This window comes from Cydia fagiglandana, chromosome 18, assembly GCF_963556715.1.
Source record: "Cydia fagiglandana chromosome 18, ilCydFagi1.1, whole genome shotgun sequence".
NCBI classification, from domain to species: domain Eukaryota; kingdom Metazoa; phylum Arthropoda; class Insecta; order Lepidoptera; family Tortricidae; genus Cydia; species Cydia fagiglandana.
The window spans coordinates 17,741,174-17,760,546 of NC_085949.1; the positions used below are offsets into that span (position 1 = coordinate 17,741,174).

A 19,373-nucleotide genomic window follows, 5' to 3' on the forward strand; every position below is an offset into this window, starting at 1 on the left:
CGCTATTGAGGGTCCTACCTAAATTGGTAAGTTTATTGCTTAGGCTATGGCTGTGACAATAGAAAAACGCTATGTAAATTTTAGGATTTAAGTATCTTGAAGTTATCTAAGCCTAAAATAAAGGATGACAGGTCTCAATGTAGTCTGTCCATCACGGCTTGCATTGAAAGGTGCTACAGACCTGCTAGCATGAGTTGCGTTCTCGCGCGCGACTCCATACATCTAGCGCGACTTTAAGTATGGAGTCACGCTCGAGAACGCTTCTCATGCTAGACTGCCTGATGTAAGTATATCTAGTATAGGTACTAGGTATAGTGTCACAGATTATATAATAGTTCTTGTAGTGTCGTAGTGTATAAGTACCTACATGTGTGCACTTCACTGGCTATTATAAAGGCATTATGTTGTAGCATTATTACGTTTGTACGAACAATTACCACATTAATGGCTGTGGCAATGGCAATACAAAAACCGCTATGTACATTTTAGATTAGGTTTATCTAAACCTTAAATAAATGTTGACAGGTTCAACGCTGTCTGTCCATCACGCCTTGTGTTATATCCTAGAATAGATTAGATTAGTCTTAAGTGCTTCACCATAAATGGAATCGCATATCTAGGTAAGTACCTACATTTAACTTGCTATAGGTAGGTACTATTAGTCTGCATAAGTAACTAGGTCATACATCGTAGCTAGGCAAGTCAGGTATTTGAATATTTAATTTTGCAAATTGTTTCTTAACACTAACCGGCTGTAAAAATTTTGATCAAACGATAAATAAAATGGGACCCGGGTATGTCCTTAAACTACGTCCAAGACCACCGGTGGACGGGCAGCAGCGTCCCTCAAATTCGGTGTACTCGACTGCGATCGCCAATCCGCCTGCCAAGCGTGGCGATTATGGCATACACTCCCCAAAGGGGGAGGCCTATGTTCAGCAGTGGATTCGACGTCTTATGTCTGAGATGATGATAAATGAAATAAGTCGATAGATCATTCTTCGGAACACTCGTTAGGGTTCCGTACCCAAAGGTTAAAACGGGACCCTATTACTAAGATTTCGCTGTCCGTCCGTCTGTCTGTCACCAGGCTGTATCTCACGAACCGTGATAGCTAGACAGTTGAAATTTTCACAGATGATGTATTTCTGTTGCCGCTATAACAACAAATACTAAAAACAGAATAAAATAAAGATTTAAGTGGGGCTCCCATACAACAAACGTGATTTTTGACCAAAGTTAACCAACGTCGGGCGTGGTCAGTACTTGGATGGGTGACCGTTTTTTTTTGCATTTTTTCTGTTTTTTTTTTGCATTATGGTACGGAACCCTTCGTGCGCGAGTCCGACTCGCACTTGCCCGGTTTTTTTCTCTAATTTTTACGAGAAACATATACGTATAAGCGCCTGTTATTTATGCACGAGCAATGGGATTGTCAAGATGTAGACTGACAGACAATTAAGGTGAAATTTGGTATGGAGGTAAATAGTTTGCGGCCCTGGGAAGGACATGGGATAGTCTTTATCAATCATCATCATCATCTCACGCAGACGAAGGCCCGGGCAGACTATATAATTAAAAATTGGTCTAGCTAGATAGTACTTGTATATATATTAGGTAAGTACTTGTTTATTATTGTGAATAGGTATTCAATGATCAATGTACAATGCAACAACGTCCTGAAATACAATAAAATCTCTAGTCAAACACTTAACCTAACTTATACCTACCTAAGTACCCAACTTGAATGTAATGGCCTGATCATGTTGCAGCCACCCTAGAGTCAATAAAAGTCTGCAGCGGATTTGATAGCCCACGCAGGGCAATGCAAGTGTTATTTTATAAAATCAACTTCTATAAAATTATGACGTATAAATAACACTTGCACTGCGTGGGCTATCAAATCCGCTGCAGACTTTTCTTGGTCCGGCCTTAATACATCTACATCAACCAAAGAGTTACGTTCCGCGGTGGTTCCGCGATTGACCCCTCGACATAGCTATATGTGTTGCTATGTAGCTATGCGGTAGCCTGCCTGCCGGCGCGCCAGTCAGCTGATATTGATCCGGCAACCCGGCACAACGGAACGTACCCCGAATCCCGAACAGGATAACTGAAGGAAGGATATTCAGAATAGGTCGGGTTATAACGATGGGTTATCGGGCAAAGTGGTCGGATGACGCGAGTGAACTTGGTATGAAGTTGGTGTCGTTTGGCGTGTTAGGTTGGTTGTAATCTGATAGGACCAAATACAATAGGTACTAAGAAAGATTCGCAAATACTTGGCTACATTTTGATGCATGTCAATGGGGTTTTAATGGTAACAAAGTACCTATTGTATATCATTATCAATATTCCGCCAATTAATGAATATAGGTTCCTATTATATCTAGGACCAAATATCACTTTGTGTTAGAAGAGAGTGTTAACTCGCTCTTCGATTAGAATTTTTAGCAACTAGATGTTCCAAACTAGCGCATTCCATTCAAAATTGCGGAAAATTAACCAAAATTATAATTAACTTTGTTCATAATAAGTCTGTTTTTGAAACAGTTAAGACAATTATTAGGTACCTAAATGAACAAACGAACGTGTCATAAATGCGGTCGCAAACACGATGCTAGGTTATAAGTACATTTTGTACCCAATTTTAACATTTAACCAATCTTAAATAAGTATACAATGCATAAAATGCATGCTGTTGCAATTAATTATAAATGTTAGGTATCACTTAACCTACCAGCCTTACCCGTGCAAACAGCAAGCGACCGATTGTAAACAAAAGGCAAAACCTACCTGTACGTTTATTTAAATGAGGAGTCGTTCTCCCAGACTCCTCCTCCTCAACATCCGTGTCGAAGGAGAAGGGGAAGCTCTTGGTAGACCCCACGAAGCTCGCAGACATGGTTTACTTGACTAACCTTAGTGTTAGTGCGCGGACACGGCCGCTCTTGTCAAATGCGCGTCGCGGACTCTCGACGCGAGGCGAGGCCGAGGCGAACCCGAGCATTGTACGCAGTTTCGATGGATCTTGTTGAGATAACCGGTGGATATGGCGTGGATAACTGCGGGCAGGGGATGCGTTAAGACGTCCTCGTATATACATCAGGTGTAAATAATAAAAGTAAACTAACTTCTGCCTCTTGAACATGTCATAAAAAAATATTTCTTTGTACTAACCAACTTAAGTATCAGTTAGGTAGGCAAAGGTAAGGATGCCTACAACCTATGCCTGATGCCTAACTTATGATTAATTCTTAAAAGTTTGGCAAATTATATTCACAAAAATGTCTGACCGTCAGCGTCATAGTAGAATTTGTTTCAGGAGGATAGACCACAGAGGTGACGGTAAAGGTAGCTACAGCTAGGAGGGCGATTAATTAATGTAACTATTGTAATGTAATGGGTTCATACCTAAATAAATAACATTTTTATTTATTTATTTATTTATTATTTAATTAAAGGAAATGATTTTTAAAGAGTCGGCAACGCGCATGTGACATGGTACAGTCACCTGCAATAATATGTTACTCTTCGAAGGCCGCAAAAATATCCGACACGATCTTATTTGTAGAGCCATAAGAGCGTGTCACAGATTTTTGCGGCCTTCGGAGCGTAACATATTATTGCAGGTGACTGTACACCTACGGTTAACAGCTTAAAAACAATCAAGCCGGGCACCGCTCTGAAAACGCCGTCAATACCCTTACTCCGAACCTTAAGTGCGGGCTTAGAATATATTATTAGATGACTAAGTGCAAGTATATATTACACGGGTATTTTTCCGCGACTCGACCTCAATGAGTAGGTACATTGCCGTAGAAAAGCACTTAACGACTGAAACGCTCGCTGCGGCCAGTTCCATATACCCATATACGCAATGCGTATACCCGTATTGCCAATATACCTACGTAGCGTGTCTATTAATGCAGGAATTGTGTTCCTTTTCCTTTGTTAGATATCAAAATAAATCTTAAAATAAAGTATACGATACTATTAACAGATTAACACATAACTATATATATTATGATATTTATGATAGCTTTTTATGAAGCCAAAGTAGCTCTAATTATTTTATTTATCAGCCTGTCAAAGAAAATGGAAGATAATATATTTTTCGTGTAAGTACCTAAATTGCAGTACATACTCGTACCGAAGTTAGGCAGTTTATACCGCCGTGTTAGGTATCGGTATTGTTTGAGCTGCGGAAGTGATATATTACTTGTAAACTCGTATATTTATTAAAATCTTTACTTTAATATTTATTTACCCGTAATCTTCATAGTTAAATTCCAGAAATATGAGTCATGTCGTACTGTATTTAGGATACCTACATTATTATCTTTACATTTTATTAAGTGTCTAATAATTTTAGTTTTAATCCATGTATTTCAAACACAATACTTGTATTGTTTTTTGAATAAGTATATGACTATGACCAAACTATGACTACCACGTTTTTACGCCTTATAAATTACTTTAGCTAAGTTGGAATTCTCCGATAATTGCTATTAATTTTTGTGTAGGCGCTAGAAAATCTGCACACCACTTATTCCTTAGCCTTTTTCAGTGTCCCTCTGCCGAACAAAGGGCAGATTTGCCCTAAGGCTTGGCCCAGGCCTCGGGTGACCAGATATTAGGGCCATTCCCCGGGAGCAGTCTATACGATGTGTTCTGAGAAAGGGGTGGCTAGTATACACTAATGACAGAATTGGGCAGTTATTGAATATTGAGGCAATCAAAACAAACTATATTATCTTGGGGCAGTGGTGGGCAAACTTTCTTCATGGGGGGCCAGAAAGTTTAGGAAATTTAAGTGGAGGACTAGAATTGTAGCCAAAATTAATTTTGATTTGTGATAATCATGGGTCAATGCTTGCAATAATTATTTCATAGGAATCCATCCACGGGCCGTACTTTGCCCACCACTAATCTGGAGTATAAAAACTGAGTTTAAACAATTAAAACAAGGCATAACAACCTGCACAGATTTTATTGACAATAACACATTGATTTCCTGTACTATTGCCGCATGCAGACACTCATTCCACCGTTTATTAAATAACTATAATATTGTCTACTGATTAACTGGTTCACTTCTTGGCCACCGCCTGTTCATCGATGGGGTCCAGCTTGGGCTCCTCGAACTTGAAGTCGGGGAACTTGGTCATGTCCACTCCGGAGCCGCCACCGTACTGCTTCTCCAGCTTCTCCAATTCGGTCTTCAGTTCCTTTTGGATGGCTGGGCTGGGGTCTACCAGTTTTCCACCACTGAAAAGTAAATTTATAAGTAATTATGAGAAAATAAAAGGTTGTTCCCAAGACAAAAAAATTTCATTGTTGTAGCAACTTGTCTATATTAAGTTACTTGTATGATTATAATATAAAAGTATTTATTACTACATTACATTGACAACTACTGTTAATTTATGGTAACATTATTCATCAAGAATATAATTTATGTAAATAATGCAATAGTTATTGGTCTTCTAGTGGGAAAGAAAGAAAATAAATAATATAATTAAACAAAAACGCACCAATTATTCTTGTTCACTCACTTTTGAGCCCACCAATCGAGAGTTACACATTTCGTTTCATGTCTGTACTCTGTCTGTGTCTCTTCAAAACAGTTACACATGATTTGATACATTACTTCGTTAATTTAAAAGATAGAGTGTTGATTTGAAATTCCCAACACGATCGGATACAGCCACGAAGCAATATAAATCGCAAGGTCAATAAGAACTGATAGGTTTGATCCTTACGCGCTCTTCTGTTTGTATTCCCTGATTTTGTCAAGGAACAACTGCTGGATGGGGTCGGAAGCCTTCTGGGCTGCCGCCAAGTTGCGAGTGATGACCACCGAGGCGCGCGCCGCCCGAAGACCACCGAAAAGCGAAGAAGTCAGCATCTGAAATATACGAACTTAACCTCAAACATTTGTTACATAACTTAAGCAAGAACGAATAGTTTTCCAAACAATTAATTGTATAAACATTTTATAGTACTCAAGGAAGCTAGTAGCAATCAATATTCAGATAAATTAGAAGAATTATAAAAGAAATAATACCTTTTATTTTTTCGACTGTCTCGGGCCGTCTGACAGTAGCACATAATGTTGCCACTGGACAATATACATTTTAAGTTCGCATTTTCACCAAAGGTAACTCAAGCTTAAGGCCTATGTACAAGACATGTACAAGATCAATTTTTGTTTTGGACAAGCTTATTTTATATTAGTTTGTTAAAATATTTATTCATTTTTACTTGATTCGCTAAAGGCTTGAGTATATTTTTTTTATTATTTATTAATAAGCTCTTACATTTTGTACTCTAACGTATGAAAATACGCATGTGTAAATTAGGTCTTATTGATTGCCAGTTGCCGCCTCTTTTGTTTTTTTTTTACGAATATTTTTCTTTCTTTCACCTCTTCCCGCCATTTCTCAAAAGCGCTTGCAGGAAGCACGCCATATTTTTTCACCCTGAAGCTTCTGAATAGGAAAGTTTTATTTTGCAATAAATAATTCAATACATCACCATGAATATTGCTGATATTGAAAAAGTTGCTAATCGAAAACGGATTAACGCTGAAGCAGAAAAGTTACGCGAGAAAGTTAACAAGGAGACTGCTAATATTATTAAACTTAAGGTATGTTGATAGGTACTTTTAGTCAAAAACTTTAGTAAACTATTTTCCATGATGTCTTGCCATGACTATTTAACTTTATATATATTACATAATTGTTTTTACGAAAAGGTTGCCCAAGATACAGCATACTGGGATTTGAAAGAAAAACTTCATCAACTCGAAAACAACCATGAGCGCCTGCAGCAGAATATGGTTGAGGTGCAAATGCAGCACGAAGCCATTTCGGGTCAATACCAAGACGAGCTAAGACTCCGGCCTGAAACATTAAACAAGTAAGTTGTTTAGTTGTTTCAATTCATTTTACTAATACTAACTCTGTAACACACTATGCGATTTAAAAACTCCAGGGATTGACAACCTTTTCCGGCACGTTACATATATAATTGTGATTTTTTTGTAGGTTAAGCAGTACTCGTCAGATCTGCGATGTTCTAGAAGAATACAGCGAGCGGCTTAAAGCAAGCGTGTCCCGTTGCAAGAATGACCAAGCAATGCTAGCTGAAGCCTACAACAAATCCGGCCAGCTTGTTAGAGAAATTAAAGACAAGCAAACCCAGTCTGAAGAGAAGAACTTGCAGATTATCAATAATTTACAAGAGAAAGGTAAGCAAAACGCCAATTATTGTATTTAATTAGTTGCGTTACCTGCGTTTTTAGGGTTCCGTACCCAAAGGGTAAAACGGGACCCTATTACTAAGACTTCGCTGTCCGTCCGTCCGTCCGTCCGTCTGTCACCAGGCTGTATCTCACGAACCGTGATAGCTAGACAGTTGAAATTTTCACAGATGATGTATTTCTGTTGCCGCTATAACAACAAATACTAAAAACAGAATAAAATAAAGATTTAAATGGGGCTCTCATACAATAAACGTGATTTTTGACCAAAGTTAAGCAACGTTGGGAGGGGTCAGTACTTGGATGGGTGACCGTTTTCTTTTTGCTTTTTTTTGTTTTTTTTGCATTATGGTACGGAACCCTTCGTGCGCGAGTCCGACTCGCACTTGCCCGGTTTTTTATAACCAGGAGATTTGAATCACGTTGTATTTATTATAATTTAATAGTTTAACTTTAAAACGTTTAAGTTTAAAACTATTCGATAGTCTGTCAGGCCATTTCCATCAGTGGGAAAAAGCGGCAAATTTAACGAAGATTTACGAAGGTTTATCCTATCCTATAGAAAATTTGAATATCGCGCCTTTTTAAACTGGCAAAGTTGCTTGACAGACCACATTTTCTGCTAGTAAAATAATTCGCTTAGGTTCTTAGCTGTTTATAGTAGGTAGTTGAAAATTTGTCCATTTGATAAATGAAAACAGAACACTTACATAATTTTATCACATTTATTAAAATATAAATGTTGTTAAATATTGTATTATTCTCTTTGTAGTAAAACTTCTTGCTGACCATAAGGAGCAAATGTCTCAAGTATTTACATCATCAAAACAGCAACTAGATTTAGAGTTGAATGACGCTCGAACTAAACTTGCCACTGCTCTTAACCAAAAAGACGAGTTGTTCGTGGCTTTGAATGACTTGAGCAGAAAGCTGGATCATACTAAACGTGAACTGGAAAAGGTAAATAGTAAATACACACAAAATTCACATATTCGTTACAGAGGTAAAAGCTGGTAAAAGAATAAAAAATATATATTTATAATTTTCAGAAAGACGATAATATCGCTAGCTTACAAACAGATATGAAAAAATGCATTCTTGAATGCAATAATCACATCACGGATATGAAGAACGCCAACTCTCAGCAAGAAAAAGTGTAAGTTTGTTTAGAATTAATGCATTATTATGAACGTTTTTTTTTTTTGTTTTTTAAGTTGTTGAAAAATTTTTCATTATTTAATTAAAAGTTCTACATACATGACAAAAAACATACAACTAAGGCTTACAAATAAAAATTTAAACTATAATTTTAAGAAACGTTTACGTTTATTTTACCTTGCTTTTATTAATAGCAGTACCTAAAATTTTGAATCGAATTGTTTTAGCCTGAAAGAATGTACGGCAGCCAACGAGTCTCTAAAGACAGCGCTCCAGAACCAGGAACAATTCACTCAGTCGATTTGTGATCAGAATAATAAGCTACAAGAGAAAATTTCGACTTTGGAAGAGGAACAAATATCAAGCTCTGAAAAAATTAAAGATTTGGAAACAAAGCTAGAGGTAAATATATTTTATTTTTTATTAAAAGTTAACTTTATGTTACCAACTATGTATTGTCTAGCAATTTACATTGCTGACAGAGTCGCTATTTAAGAGGATTGTTTATTTTAAATAAACAATCCTCTTAAATAGCGACTCTGCTGGCGGAGCTATAAATAAATTATTTATAGCTCCGCCAGCAAGGTAGCTTTAGATTACAGTTGAAAAGCTGTGTTAGTTCCGTAAAATTTAAACTATTACTACATTGAAAATATGTTACCGAATGAATAACATTAAATATGCCACAGGAATCTAATTTGGAGTGTGGTAAACTGATGAAAAATATTGAAGCGCTAAATGAGAAGACAGAAGAATTAAAAAATGAGATAGACGAGAAAAAAATGGTAAATACTAACCTATTACAATAAGATATTCGTATTTTCAAGTACATAGTGACATACATACACATACATAGTGAGTTTACATAATGAGTGTAGTTAGTATTAATAGTGTTATTAATTTCAAGTATGAATTCAATTGTTTATTATAGCTTTTAGAACAATCGTTGATCGAACAACAAAACTTGAAAGATCAGGTATTGGCCCTAGAAAAGCAGAAATCTGAGATAGTCGTTGAACTTAGCAATGCTACCCAAGAATTGGAATTGAGATCCGTTAAAATTGAGGAATTGACTTCAACCATCCAGGAGTTACAAGCAAAGATATTTGAAATGGAAACTACCCTGGAGAACAACAAGTAAAAAAGTTTATTTAAGTACATATTGTACATAATGATATTACTATATGCTGTGGCTACAGCAGCGTAGTTTATAAAATTTTTGATTGTTTTCAGGGCCGACAATGCGAACAAAATCGAAGAGATTAGTATCATTCTGGAAACTAAAGTAAAACTTATAGAAGAGAAAGACGAAGAATTGGATTGTAAAGCATCTACTATCAACAAGCTCATGTCTGATCTAAAGAATGGTACCGACGCTAGAACTAAATTAGAAAACAATATCGAGAAAATGAAGAAGGATATGGAAACTGAGAGGAATATTACAAAAGAGAAGGAAAATACCTTGACGAAGAAAATAGAACAGATGGAGAATGCTGCTAAAGTATCTTAATTACCGCTTTTTAGGTTTTATATAATTAATTAGTGGCTCACTATTACAATATTTCCTTTTACTTCCAGGAAAAAGAAATCGAGCTATCAAAACAAATGTCCATAATTTTAGAGACCCGTAAGGAAAAGGTATTTTTATTACATCTTTGTTTAGTCCTATGGTTGACTGGTAGAGAATCCCTTAAGGCATTAAGTCCGCCATTTGTACATTTTATTTGCTTTTTGTACAATACAATTTAAACAAATAAATATTATACTTTATCAACGTTTGATAACTTTAAAGTAAGTAATGTAAGAAATATAATGCAAATGTGTCAAAATCACGAATAGTTTTTGTTGCTGCTTGTAGGATCGACTACAAGACAAGTTGAAAAGCATGCAGAATACAATAGATAATATCGAAAAAGAAGTAACAGGGCGCTCTGCCTCGCAGTCGACGCGCCAACCCGCTGAACTAGATGATAATGGAGGAATGATGAAGCCAGCACCACCGATTAAGGTTTAGAAATAACATATAATTTATTTATAAACAGGCCTTACCCCGCATTATTTTTCATGATAAGTAGTGTTACAGTTCGTTTTTTTTTTTAACATTAGAAAGAAGCAGAAAGAAGGTAAGCGATCTTGACACGCATTTTAATTGAAAAACGCTTTTTAAAAATCAGTAACCATTACTTATAACAGCAAAAGAATATAAATGATCAAATTAGATTCATAATTGTTAAATATTTGCCGTGACTTATTTTTTAAACGTGTTTTTCAATTAAAAGACACATCAAGATTGTTTACCTTTTTTCTAATGCTTAAAAAAAACTATAGATCAAGATAAGTTGGCAGCGATTTTGATAGCCCAGACGGTGCAAGTGTTATTTAAACGTCATAATTTCCAAGAAGTTTGACAATCGCTCAAATCATATACGCTGCCAACTTAGCTTGATCTACCTCTAAGCAAATTATGTAGTATTGACTGAATTTGTTTGTTTAATAGAGAGCTGGCATCTCCGCTCCGAAGATCCAGAAGCCATCAGGGTCTACAGCGCCAAAAGAACAATCTAAGAAACTAATAGACAGCGTACTCTATAATTTTTTTAGCGACAGCGATATGGAAAGCGAGCTTATAGTTGACGTAAGCTAAAAACAAACGTTATACCTACTATTACTACATACAATTTTGAATATCCGATAACTTGGTATATCTTGTCTTGGTTTATCTTGGTAGGTTCGGCGATGCGCATGTAAAACCTCTGACGTTGCAGGCGTCCATAATAGACCATAGGCGCCTGGTAAGCAGTAACCAACGGTGACTGCTTACCAGGCAGGCCGTATGCTCGTTTGCCACCGACGTGGTATAAAAAATGTATATTTTTTATTTACTGTTCCAGCAGGCTCAAATAAATCGTCATTTTGATGCGATGACACGTGGTGAGAGGGTCTCTCCCTTGAGCTTTAAACGACGTGCTCCTGCCTCGGGACCTCTTGATGTACGCACATTGTTTTTCTTTTTTTTACCAGTTTATCCCACGCATGGCTTAAAATTTTCAGTTTTATAAACTGTGACGCTAAGTCTAGTTCTCAGCTGCAAAAATGTATCCCTACTCACCCTACTGGTGTAAGTGAAAAATATTAAGTATTTTATTGTAATTTCAGGAAATAATATCTCTCCCTAAGAACAAACGCTCCATATTCAAAAACAAGCGGCCGGACAACAAAGCCAAGAAATTGAAGCCCACCGAACTCAACGAACCCTAAGCTAGATTGATTGGGTCTTTTTTTTTTCAATATTTTGTTTTATGATATGTTCATTATTCAATCTTTATATTTTAACCAAATTAATACTCATTTAAACTTGAACCAAAGTTGCAGGACCTCTGAACATTTGGTTGATTGTAAATTGATTTATTAATAACATGATTATTTTGTTCTTACTTTGTAATAACTGAAATGGCTTTAAGATTAATTAAATTCTTACCTTAATATCGTATATATTATTTTATTTCCAATATTTTCCAAGTAAAATAATTATATTTGGAAATCACAACTGTCTCAAACCATAAGTCCAGTGTTGCCAGATGGTCACAAAAGTCACATTTTTAGTAACTTTTCGCCTTCTCATGTGACATGTGCGTGACTTTCGATCATGAGGCAATTTTTGTGACTTTTTAAGCTAGTCGAATTTTGGACAAGTTTAGTTCTGCCATTCCTATTATTTAGGGACACAGTGAACACACCCAAGTTGACACTTGCACTGGCGCTTTGACGTTACATCCATCATCATGTTTATTATAATAGTCGTGGCAAAATGAGATTTGTTACCTTGACATGACAGTGTTATTTAGTTTGAAAGTATACCTAGTAGTTATTTTTTTAGTGAAATGATTCATTTCTTTTAGTCTACCTATCTATACTAATCATTGCACTACATCACTTATTTTGAGATTTATGAGCGCTCAAAAAACATTACTGTGTTATTTTTATCCGGGGGTAAATTATTTACGCATATGGGTGCTTTTTAGGGTTCCGTACCCAAAGGGTAAAACGGGACCCTATTACTAAGACTTCGCTGTCCGTCCGTCCGTCCGTCCGTCCGTCCGTCCGTCCGTCCGTCCGTCTGTCACCAGGCTGTATCTCACGAACCGTGATAGCTAGACAGTTGAAATTTTCACAGATGATGTATTTCTGTTGCCGCTATAACAACAAATACTAAAAACAGAATAAAATAAAGATTTAAATGGGGCTCCCATACAACAAACGTGAATTTTGACCAAAGTTAAGCAACGTCGGGAGTGGTCAGTATTTGGATGGGTGACCGTTTTTTTTTGCTTTTTTTTTGTTTTCCGGACGGAACCCTTTCGTGCGCGAGTCCGACTCGCACTTGCCCGGTTTTTGGGTTTACAATGATTATTTTGGTGTCATTTTCTTTAATAGGATAGCAAGATGTAAAAATTTGGTTATCATTTCACATTAAAATGGGGTTTGAAATTTGGTAATCATTTACTATTTTTGGGTTAATAATGATTAGTTTGGTGTCATTTCCTTTAAAAGGATAGTAAAATGTAATAAAATTGGTAATCATTTCACATTAAAATGGTGTTATAATTTTGGTGATCATTCATTATTTTAGGGTGGTAAAATATATTTTTTTGGTATTAAATTTTACTAAATCTGGTGATCAGTTAAATAGCAGCTATTATAATATAAAAATATTAAAGTAAGTAATTTACAAAAACCTACCTCTCTCAGGAGCTGGATTTCATCTTTTAAAGCTATCTACATGCCACATTTCATAAAGTGAGTGTGGTTTCGCCGTAAAAATGATTGTATGCTATAAATATTATATTTACGAAGGATACACGCAATACGCTTTGCCATAATTCATACCAGTCGCAAACGTCATCCGTAGCCATAGACGGATTTGAAGAATTAACTCCGTGAAGTAATAATTACAAATTATATCGTACCGTACTTGTAATATACAAAATCCTTCGAAGGTAATATTGACATTTCAATCCATATTATTATTAATTAAACCGGCATGAACGCTACTTACTGGTTAATTGGAATGATATAGCAATATCAATAAACGGACTGGTAATTTACCACGGACACAGAGCTAATATTAAAAGGCCAATTAATGTTGTGCGTGAAATAATGGAGATATTTAATATTTGTTGTTAATTAAATGTTATTATCCTATTTAACATAACTTCGTTTTTAGGGTTCCGTACCCAAAGGGTAAAACTAAAACGGGACCCTATTACTAAGACTTCGCTGTCCGTCCGTCCGTCCGTCCGTCCGTCCGTCCGTCCGTCTGTCACCAGGCTGTATCTCACGAACCGTGATAGCTAGTCAGTTGAAATTTTCACAGATGATGTATTTCTTTTGCCGCTATAACAACAAATACTAAAAACAGAATAAAATAAAGATTTAAATGGGGCTCCCATACAACAAACGTGATTTTTGACCAAAGTTAAGCAACGTCGGGAGTGGTCAGTACTTGGATGGGTGACCGTTTTTTTTTTTGCTTTTTTTTGTTTTTTTTTTTGCATTATGGTACGGAACCCTTCGTGCGCGAGTCCGACTCGCACTTGCCCGGTTTTTATTTTCTTTTGATTAAGTTAGACGCCATTGGATTGGATTGGATGGAGGTCGCGGGTTCAAACCCCGGCTCGTACCAATGAGTTTTTCGGAACATATGTACGAAATATCATTTGATATTTACCTGTCGCTTTTCGGTGAAAGAAAACATCGTGAGGAAAGACTAATCCCAATAAGGCCTAGTTTACCCTCTGGGTTGGAAGGTCAGATGGCAGTCGCTTTCGTAAAAACTAGTACCTACGTCAAATCATGGGATTAGTTGTCAAGCGGACCCCAGGCTCTCATGAGCCGTGGTGAAATGCCGGGATAATGCGAGGAAGAAGAAGAAGAAGTTAGACGCCATTAAATTGGCGTTTCCGTCCGGACGTCCTGATTCGATCGGGCAATTTGATCAGATTTCCTTGACCAGCTATACCTACCCATACAATACAATAATATAAAAATGTGACTTAAGCAGCAAAAACGTGACTTTTAGGGAAACGAACCGTAACTTAGGACTCCAGAGCCCTGGCAACACTGACCATGACAAACGTCAATTTTGACAGTGACATTCTTATGATGCCGCTGCGTTTGCTCACTATTTTTGTGGATGTTTATTATTCTTATTACTAGAACGTAAAATAGTTGTCGGTCCCATTTATTAAAATTTTCATCAAATAAGACGAATATCCGACCATCAGATACTCTATTTACGAACGATGTGGTAGAGAAACACCAAGAAGGAGGTTATCCGGTTGTGAGTGGTGAAGATGGAAAGGGGCAAGATGTCGTCTTCGGGGCGCGGAGGCAAGAGCAAGGCTCCGCAGCACCCGCAGGACATCTTCGCGCTGGGCACCAAGTCTACTGTCGTTGTATCGCGAGACCAGGAGAAGAGGAACATACACAAACCCTCAAGTAGCGGTGAGTACATTTTAAAGGTTTTGACTTGAGTGAGTAGCATCGTAACATCAGGCGAGAGGCCAGAAAGACGTCTTCGGCTTGACTTATGAAACTCTGACACAACTCATAGACATACTCTTTCTTTCTTAAACCTTTCCAATCAATCTCAAAATGCTATTTTTAAGAGAAAATGGCAGATGTGCACGCTTCTCCTCTATTCTCAAGGCGCTAGAGTGTGTGTTCAGATATTTTTGACCACCTTGGCCGACAGAAAGTTGGTCTGTGCCTTGGCCGCTCCAATATGATGGCGACTGAACATTGTGGCATAACTGTGTCTGTCTGTTCCCTCTTCACGCTAAAACCGTTTGCGCTCTGAGATAGGATATAGGATATTTCATCAATCATCATGATCATTCCATGCAGACAAAGTCGCGGGCGGAAGCTAATAATTATAAAGATTTCAAAATGTAAAGTTTCAATCACCTAGTGCCTCAAAAATAACACCATTTCAAATTTAGCTGCAGATCATATTATTTTCACTTGTATTATGAATGCTTTGTCATAGGTGTAGAACGCAAGCGTGAAGGCACATCAACTTTTGGTGCTGCTCCCCCCACCAAGAGATCTAGAATTGGCTCGCCAGCAGAGGCTGTTGGAGGGACATCCTTAGAGGTGGACCCTGTGGATCTTGTCCCCAATGTGCTGCAAGCTTTGGATACCCATAACTCTGATAAATTGGTAAGTCTAATGTTGATAGGTTTACCATAATACTTATGTCAATATGTGTTCAATGTAAAAAAATGTAATGTTTAATTTGTCTTTGGTTTTTATTTGTAGTCTCTTTGTATTGTATTTTATTTTGTAGTTTCACAGTGCCTTGGTTTTACTGTAATGCTGCATTACTTATTTGACTAATAAATAAATAAATGTAACAGTAATTTATTATGTCTTTTCCATTATGAACATGCATTTAAATAAAAACAAATACATAATAAATTTCTAAACCTGAAGAAGGCTTATAGATCCTTGGTATATAGATGTCCTTTATGCCCTTTTGTAACTCTGGCAGTTATATAAAAAAACAATTTTGAAACTGAAAGTAACTTTAATACAACTGTTATTTGTTTACAGCTTGGTCTTCTCACAGGCTCGATCCGTCTACTCAAGTCCCAACGCTCCAAACCTGACCCAATCCTGTGCATGAGTATGCTATATTTGTGCAAAATCCGGCCGAACATGTTTGCACATGACGTTGTGACCCAGAGTCTATGCACGCTGTTGAAAAGGGAACAGGGGGCTGCGTTCAAAAGTAAAGGAAATCCGCTGGTGTTTGTACTGGCGTGCAATATGCTGTATGCTGGGCATAGGGATAGTAATAATTGGCCTGACACTTTTATTAAGGTAAGATATTCAATGTGCAAAGCTGTTATGCTAACACAATCTACTAAGTTCTTTAAATAAGTAAATTAATCTGGTGGCCTCTTGGAGCATTTAGTTACCGGAGACGTCATGGCTGTCATTTTCTGTAGGAAACAATCTGCCGATTTTTGTTTGCGGGGGAGGTGACGTCAAACGTATTGTTATGCCAGTTTTTAGGCTGAGGGGTAAGCTCTTACAGGTGACTCCAATTATTAAATGCTCTAAGGGCTGTCTTAGTCACTTTTTTATTGGTGTATTTCACTTTTCGTTATCTTGAGTTGTTTTTCTGACAGGTGTACATTGAAGATGCCTTGAACGAGAGGTGGTGGGTGGAATGTTCGTGGTGTAAGTGCTTGGTTGAGAATATCGCCACCGCCTTCAGCACCAAGACTCCTCCTCCACATCTCATCCCATCTGACAGTGCACTTGGTAAGTCTTAATGTTACATCTGATAGTAATACCCAAATACCGCCGCGCTAACCGTGGCAATTTGTGTAAAAATGTTCTATAATATTTATTTGTATAACCCCACCAACATTAACAATACATTCTGTGATCTATTATAACAAACACTAATGATTTGTTTACAAATGGCTTTTACAAAAGTTCGTTCTATGTTGTTCTAGGATATAACCAAATTCAAATGGAATTATACTATTCTAGTTAGTACTTAGTGGCTCTGTCAGCCGTAGATATCGTGATAAGCTTTATAAGCCTAAAAAATAAAAAAATAAAAATTACTTGCCATAGACTATGCTGGCACTTAATTCCTTTATGCTCAAAATCGAAACGGCAGAAACTTCTATCTATCTACCATATCTGCTCACAAAATCAACATATTTTTTACCTTTTCACGGATAAATAGTGAGAGTAAAAGCTGGTTCGTTTAACAGCAGCTGGCGGCACTATGTCGCCGTCAGGGTCGGGCTCGCCGCTGATGGGAAGCACGGACGACGATCCGGACAACACGGACCTAGAGTACACCGTGTTTCCCAGGTAACATTACATATTTCTGATTAACTATATAATGAGGATTATATTTAGATGGGCAGTATAACTTCTACTCTTTATATTTAGCACTTTTAGCAGTAAAAAAACTTCATTCTTATTCCAAATTTTATATTAAAGGAAAAAATTTAAAAATTTACGCTTCCGGCAGGACTTGAACCCGCATCCTCCACAATCCGTGTGTTGCTCTTAACCAATTGAGCTACGGAAGCCTACCAGGACATTGCAAATCTTTCCATTCCTTTCTTTATGTAAACACGCCTTTGGGGTGGCGTATAGCGACATCTACCGAAAGACAATTACATCTTTTAACGGCACCGGAGTCTCAAGTTGCATTGAGAATTCACCAGTAACAATGTGCTAACCCGTACTAAATAAATTTTTTAACAAGCAGATACGTCTGCGAGCAATATTCCAAATTTTATATTAAAGGAAAAAATGGAAAAATTTACGCTAAGAGCAAATTAAATTATTTGAGTTATTTCATAGATTTAACAAAAACTTCCTCAAGTGTGAAGGGACTTGTAAAATAGAATTCTCATTTAAATGCCAAATCTCCACATAAATTCTTTCACACAGATATTCGAGTAGCTACGAGACTGTCGAAGCATTGGTGCTAGAAGCTATTAAAGAGCAGATCCAGCGGCGAGCCGCGCCGGACGCCATCGGGAAAGGGTTCTTGAAGCTGCTTTCTGCTACTTGCGGGTTCCCTGAGGTAACTTAAGCTGGCCATACACACTAGAGTACGCCTGCGCAGTTTTACCTGTACAGTTAAACTGCACAGGTAAACCCTAGCTGGGTGGAGCACACACACGGCAGCGGTAAACCTGCACAAACTCTCAGTTGTGTAGCTATGGCACCGTCGTCAGCTGTGCTTCATGTTGACAGAGCACTTTGAAAGGAATTAAAAATATATCCTGAATATTACCGAATCTATCTAAGGATAAACTGAAATAATGTAATTTGTTCTAATACTATCTAAGGATGTTAAATAAACCCTATATTAAAAAGCAGGACACTATTATGAGAACCGCTATAACTCCTAATGAGAAATCAACAGTAACATTGCGATTCCTTGCTACTGGAAGGTCATACGAATGTCTTACGAGACGTTTTTATGCAATCGCAATCTATCTGCGATTTACAATCTTCGCGATCAACTGAGGCGAACGCCGCACACAGTTTTACATGTACAGTTCAGGAGCGCACAGGTAAAAAATATGTATTTTCATATTTGCGCAGGTCAACTGTGCAGTCGTAGAAAACTGCACCGTCGAATGCCACAGACGCTGCGTTTTAACTGCGCAGTTGAACTGCACAGGTAACACTGCGCAGGCGTACGCTAGTGTGTATGGCCAGCTTTATATTCATACTTATCAAAAGCACTGTGGAATAGAAAAATCTAGAAGCACAGGCAAAGACAAACTGTGATGCTTAAAGTAGTGCAGTACCAGGGAGCATTGTCTACTTGAGCTGTGAAGTTGTGCGAGTGTAGATCTTCGAGAGTTTTGCGATTTCGGGGTTGGTCCCATAGTAAAAGTTGCTCAGTATAATCCCAAAACCTCCCTGGCAATACTTCAAATCTCTTTTGATTCCAGATCCGCATGATATCCGCGTCCCGGCTCGAGGCGTGGCTCCACTCGGGCAAGCTGTGGCGCGCGGCGCAGGAGCTGCTGGCGTACGTGTGCTGCAACGCGGACGCGTGCGGGCCCACGGCGGCGCGCGACCACGAGGTGCTGGCGCAGCTGGCGCGCATGCGGCTCAAGACCAAGCCGCTGCAGCAGGCCTACCAGGCCTGCCTCAGGTACTGACACATTTATTTTTAGGGTTCCGTACCTCAAAAGGAAAAAACGGAACCCTTATAGGATCACTCGTGCGTCTGTCTGTCTGTCCGTCTGTCACAGCCTATTTTCTCGGAAACTACTGGACCAATTAAGTTGAAATTTGGTACACATATGTAAATTAGTGACCCAAAGATGGACATATTTTTTTTATAATTTTAAAATACATAGGTTCGAGGTTATTTAAGAAAATAGCC

General features: G+C 37.7%; 4 protein-coding genes, 1 long non-coding RNA gene and 1 other non-coding gene across 7 annotated transcripts in view; 3 read left to right on the plus strand and 3 right to left on the minus strand.

Moving 5' to 3' along the window:
• LOC134673441 (AMP deaminase 2-like) overlaps positions 1-2,973 on the minus strand; it is a 71,897-nt gene extending 68,924 nt beyond the window's left edge. For both annotated transcript variants that reach the window (XM_063531429.1, XM_063531430.1), the window contains exon 1: positions 2,797-2,973. In XM_063531429.1, coding sequence (XP_063387499.1) covers positions 2,797-2,905 — 109 coding nt within the window. In that variant the 5' untranslated portion in view covers positions 2,906-2,973. The remainder of the gene's footprint in view (positions 1-2,796) is intronic.
• A 2,001-nt stretch (positions 2,974-4,974) lies between these two features.
• On the minus strand, positions 4,975-6,183 carry LOC134673465 (ATP synthase-coupling factor 6, mitochondrial). The gene is made up of 3 exons (XM_063531461.1): positions 6,071-6,183; positions 5,766-5,911; positions 4,975-5,271 (listed from the first exon to the last, which is right to left on the minus strand). The coding sequence occupies exons 2-3, from the start codon at positions 5,909-5,911 to the stop codon at positions 5,094-5,096; spliced, it is 324 nt and encodes a 107-aa protein (XP_063387531.1). The 5' UTR covers positions 6,071-6,183; the 3' UTR covers positions 4,975-5,093.
• Positions 6,184-6,469: 286 nt separating this feature from the next.
• Positions 6,470-10,439, plus strand: LOC134673643 (putative leucine-rich repeat-containing protein DDB_G0290503). Its single transcript, XM_063531644.1, has 11 exons — positions 6,470-6,652; positions 6,761-6,924; positions 7,053-7,255; positions 8,040-8,227; positions 8,317-8,423; positions 8,653-8,827; positions 9,115-9,210; positions 9,357-9,562; positions 9,659-9,926; positions 10,004-10,063; positions 10,284-10,439. Exons 1-11 carry the CDS (start codon positions 6,542-6,544, stop codon positions 10,437-10,439), a joined length of 1,734 nt encoding a protein of 577 aa, XP_063387714.1. The 5' UTR covers positions 6,470-6,541.
• A 510-nt stretch (positions 10,440-10,949) lies between these two features.
• Positions 10,950-11,673, plus strand: LOC134673338 (uncharacterized). The gene is made up of 3 exons (XR_010099466.1): positions 10,950-11,060; positions 11,317-11,415; positions 11,582-11,673. It is a non-coding gene; the product is annotated as an uncharacterized LOC134673338 (long non-coding RNA).
• A 2,961-nt stretch (positions 11,674-14,634) lies between these two features.
• Positions 14,635-19,373, plus strand: part of LOC134673644 (integrator complex subunit 1) — a 65,709-nt gene continuing 60,970 nt past the window's right edge. Inside the window, exons 1-7 of the mRNA XM_063531645.1 lie at positions 14,635-14,929; positions 15,474-15,646; positions 16,040-16,309; positions 16,621-16,756; positions 17,221-17,323; positions 17,915-18,050; positions 18,934-19,139. Coding sequence (XP_063387715.1) covers positions 14,779-14,929; positions 15,474-15,646; positions 16,040-16,309; positions 16,621-16,756; positions 17,221-17,323; positions 17,915-18,050; positions 18,934-19,139 — 1,175 coding nt within the window. The 5' untranslated portion in view covers positions 14,635-14,778. The remainder of the gene's footprint in view (positions 14,930-15,473; positions 15,647-16,039; positions 16,310-16,620; positions 16,757-17,220; positions 17,324-17,914; positions 18,051-18,933; positions 19,140-19,373) is intronic.
• Positions 17,475-17,547, minus strand: Trnas-gga (transfer RNA serine (anticodon GGA)). Its single transcript has one exon. It is a non-coding gene; the product is annotated as a tRNA-Ser (tRNA).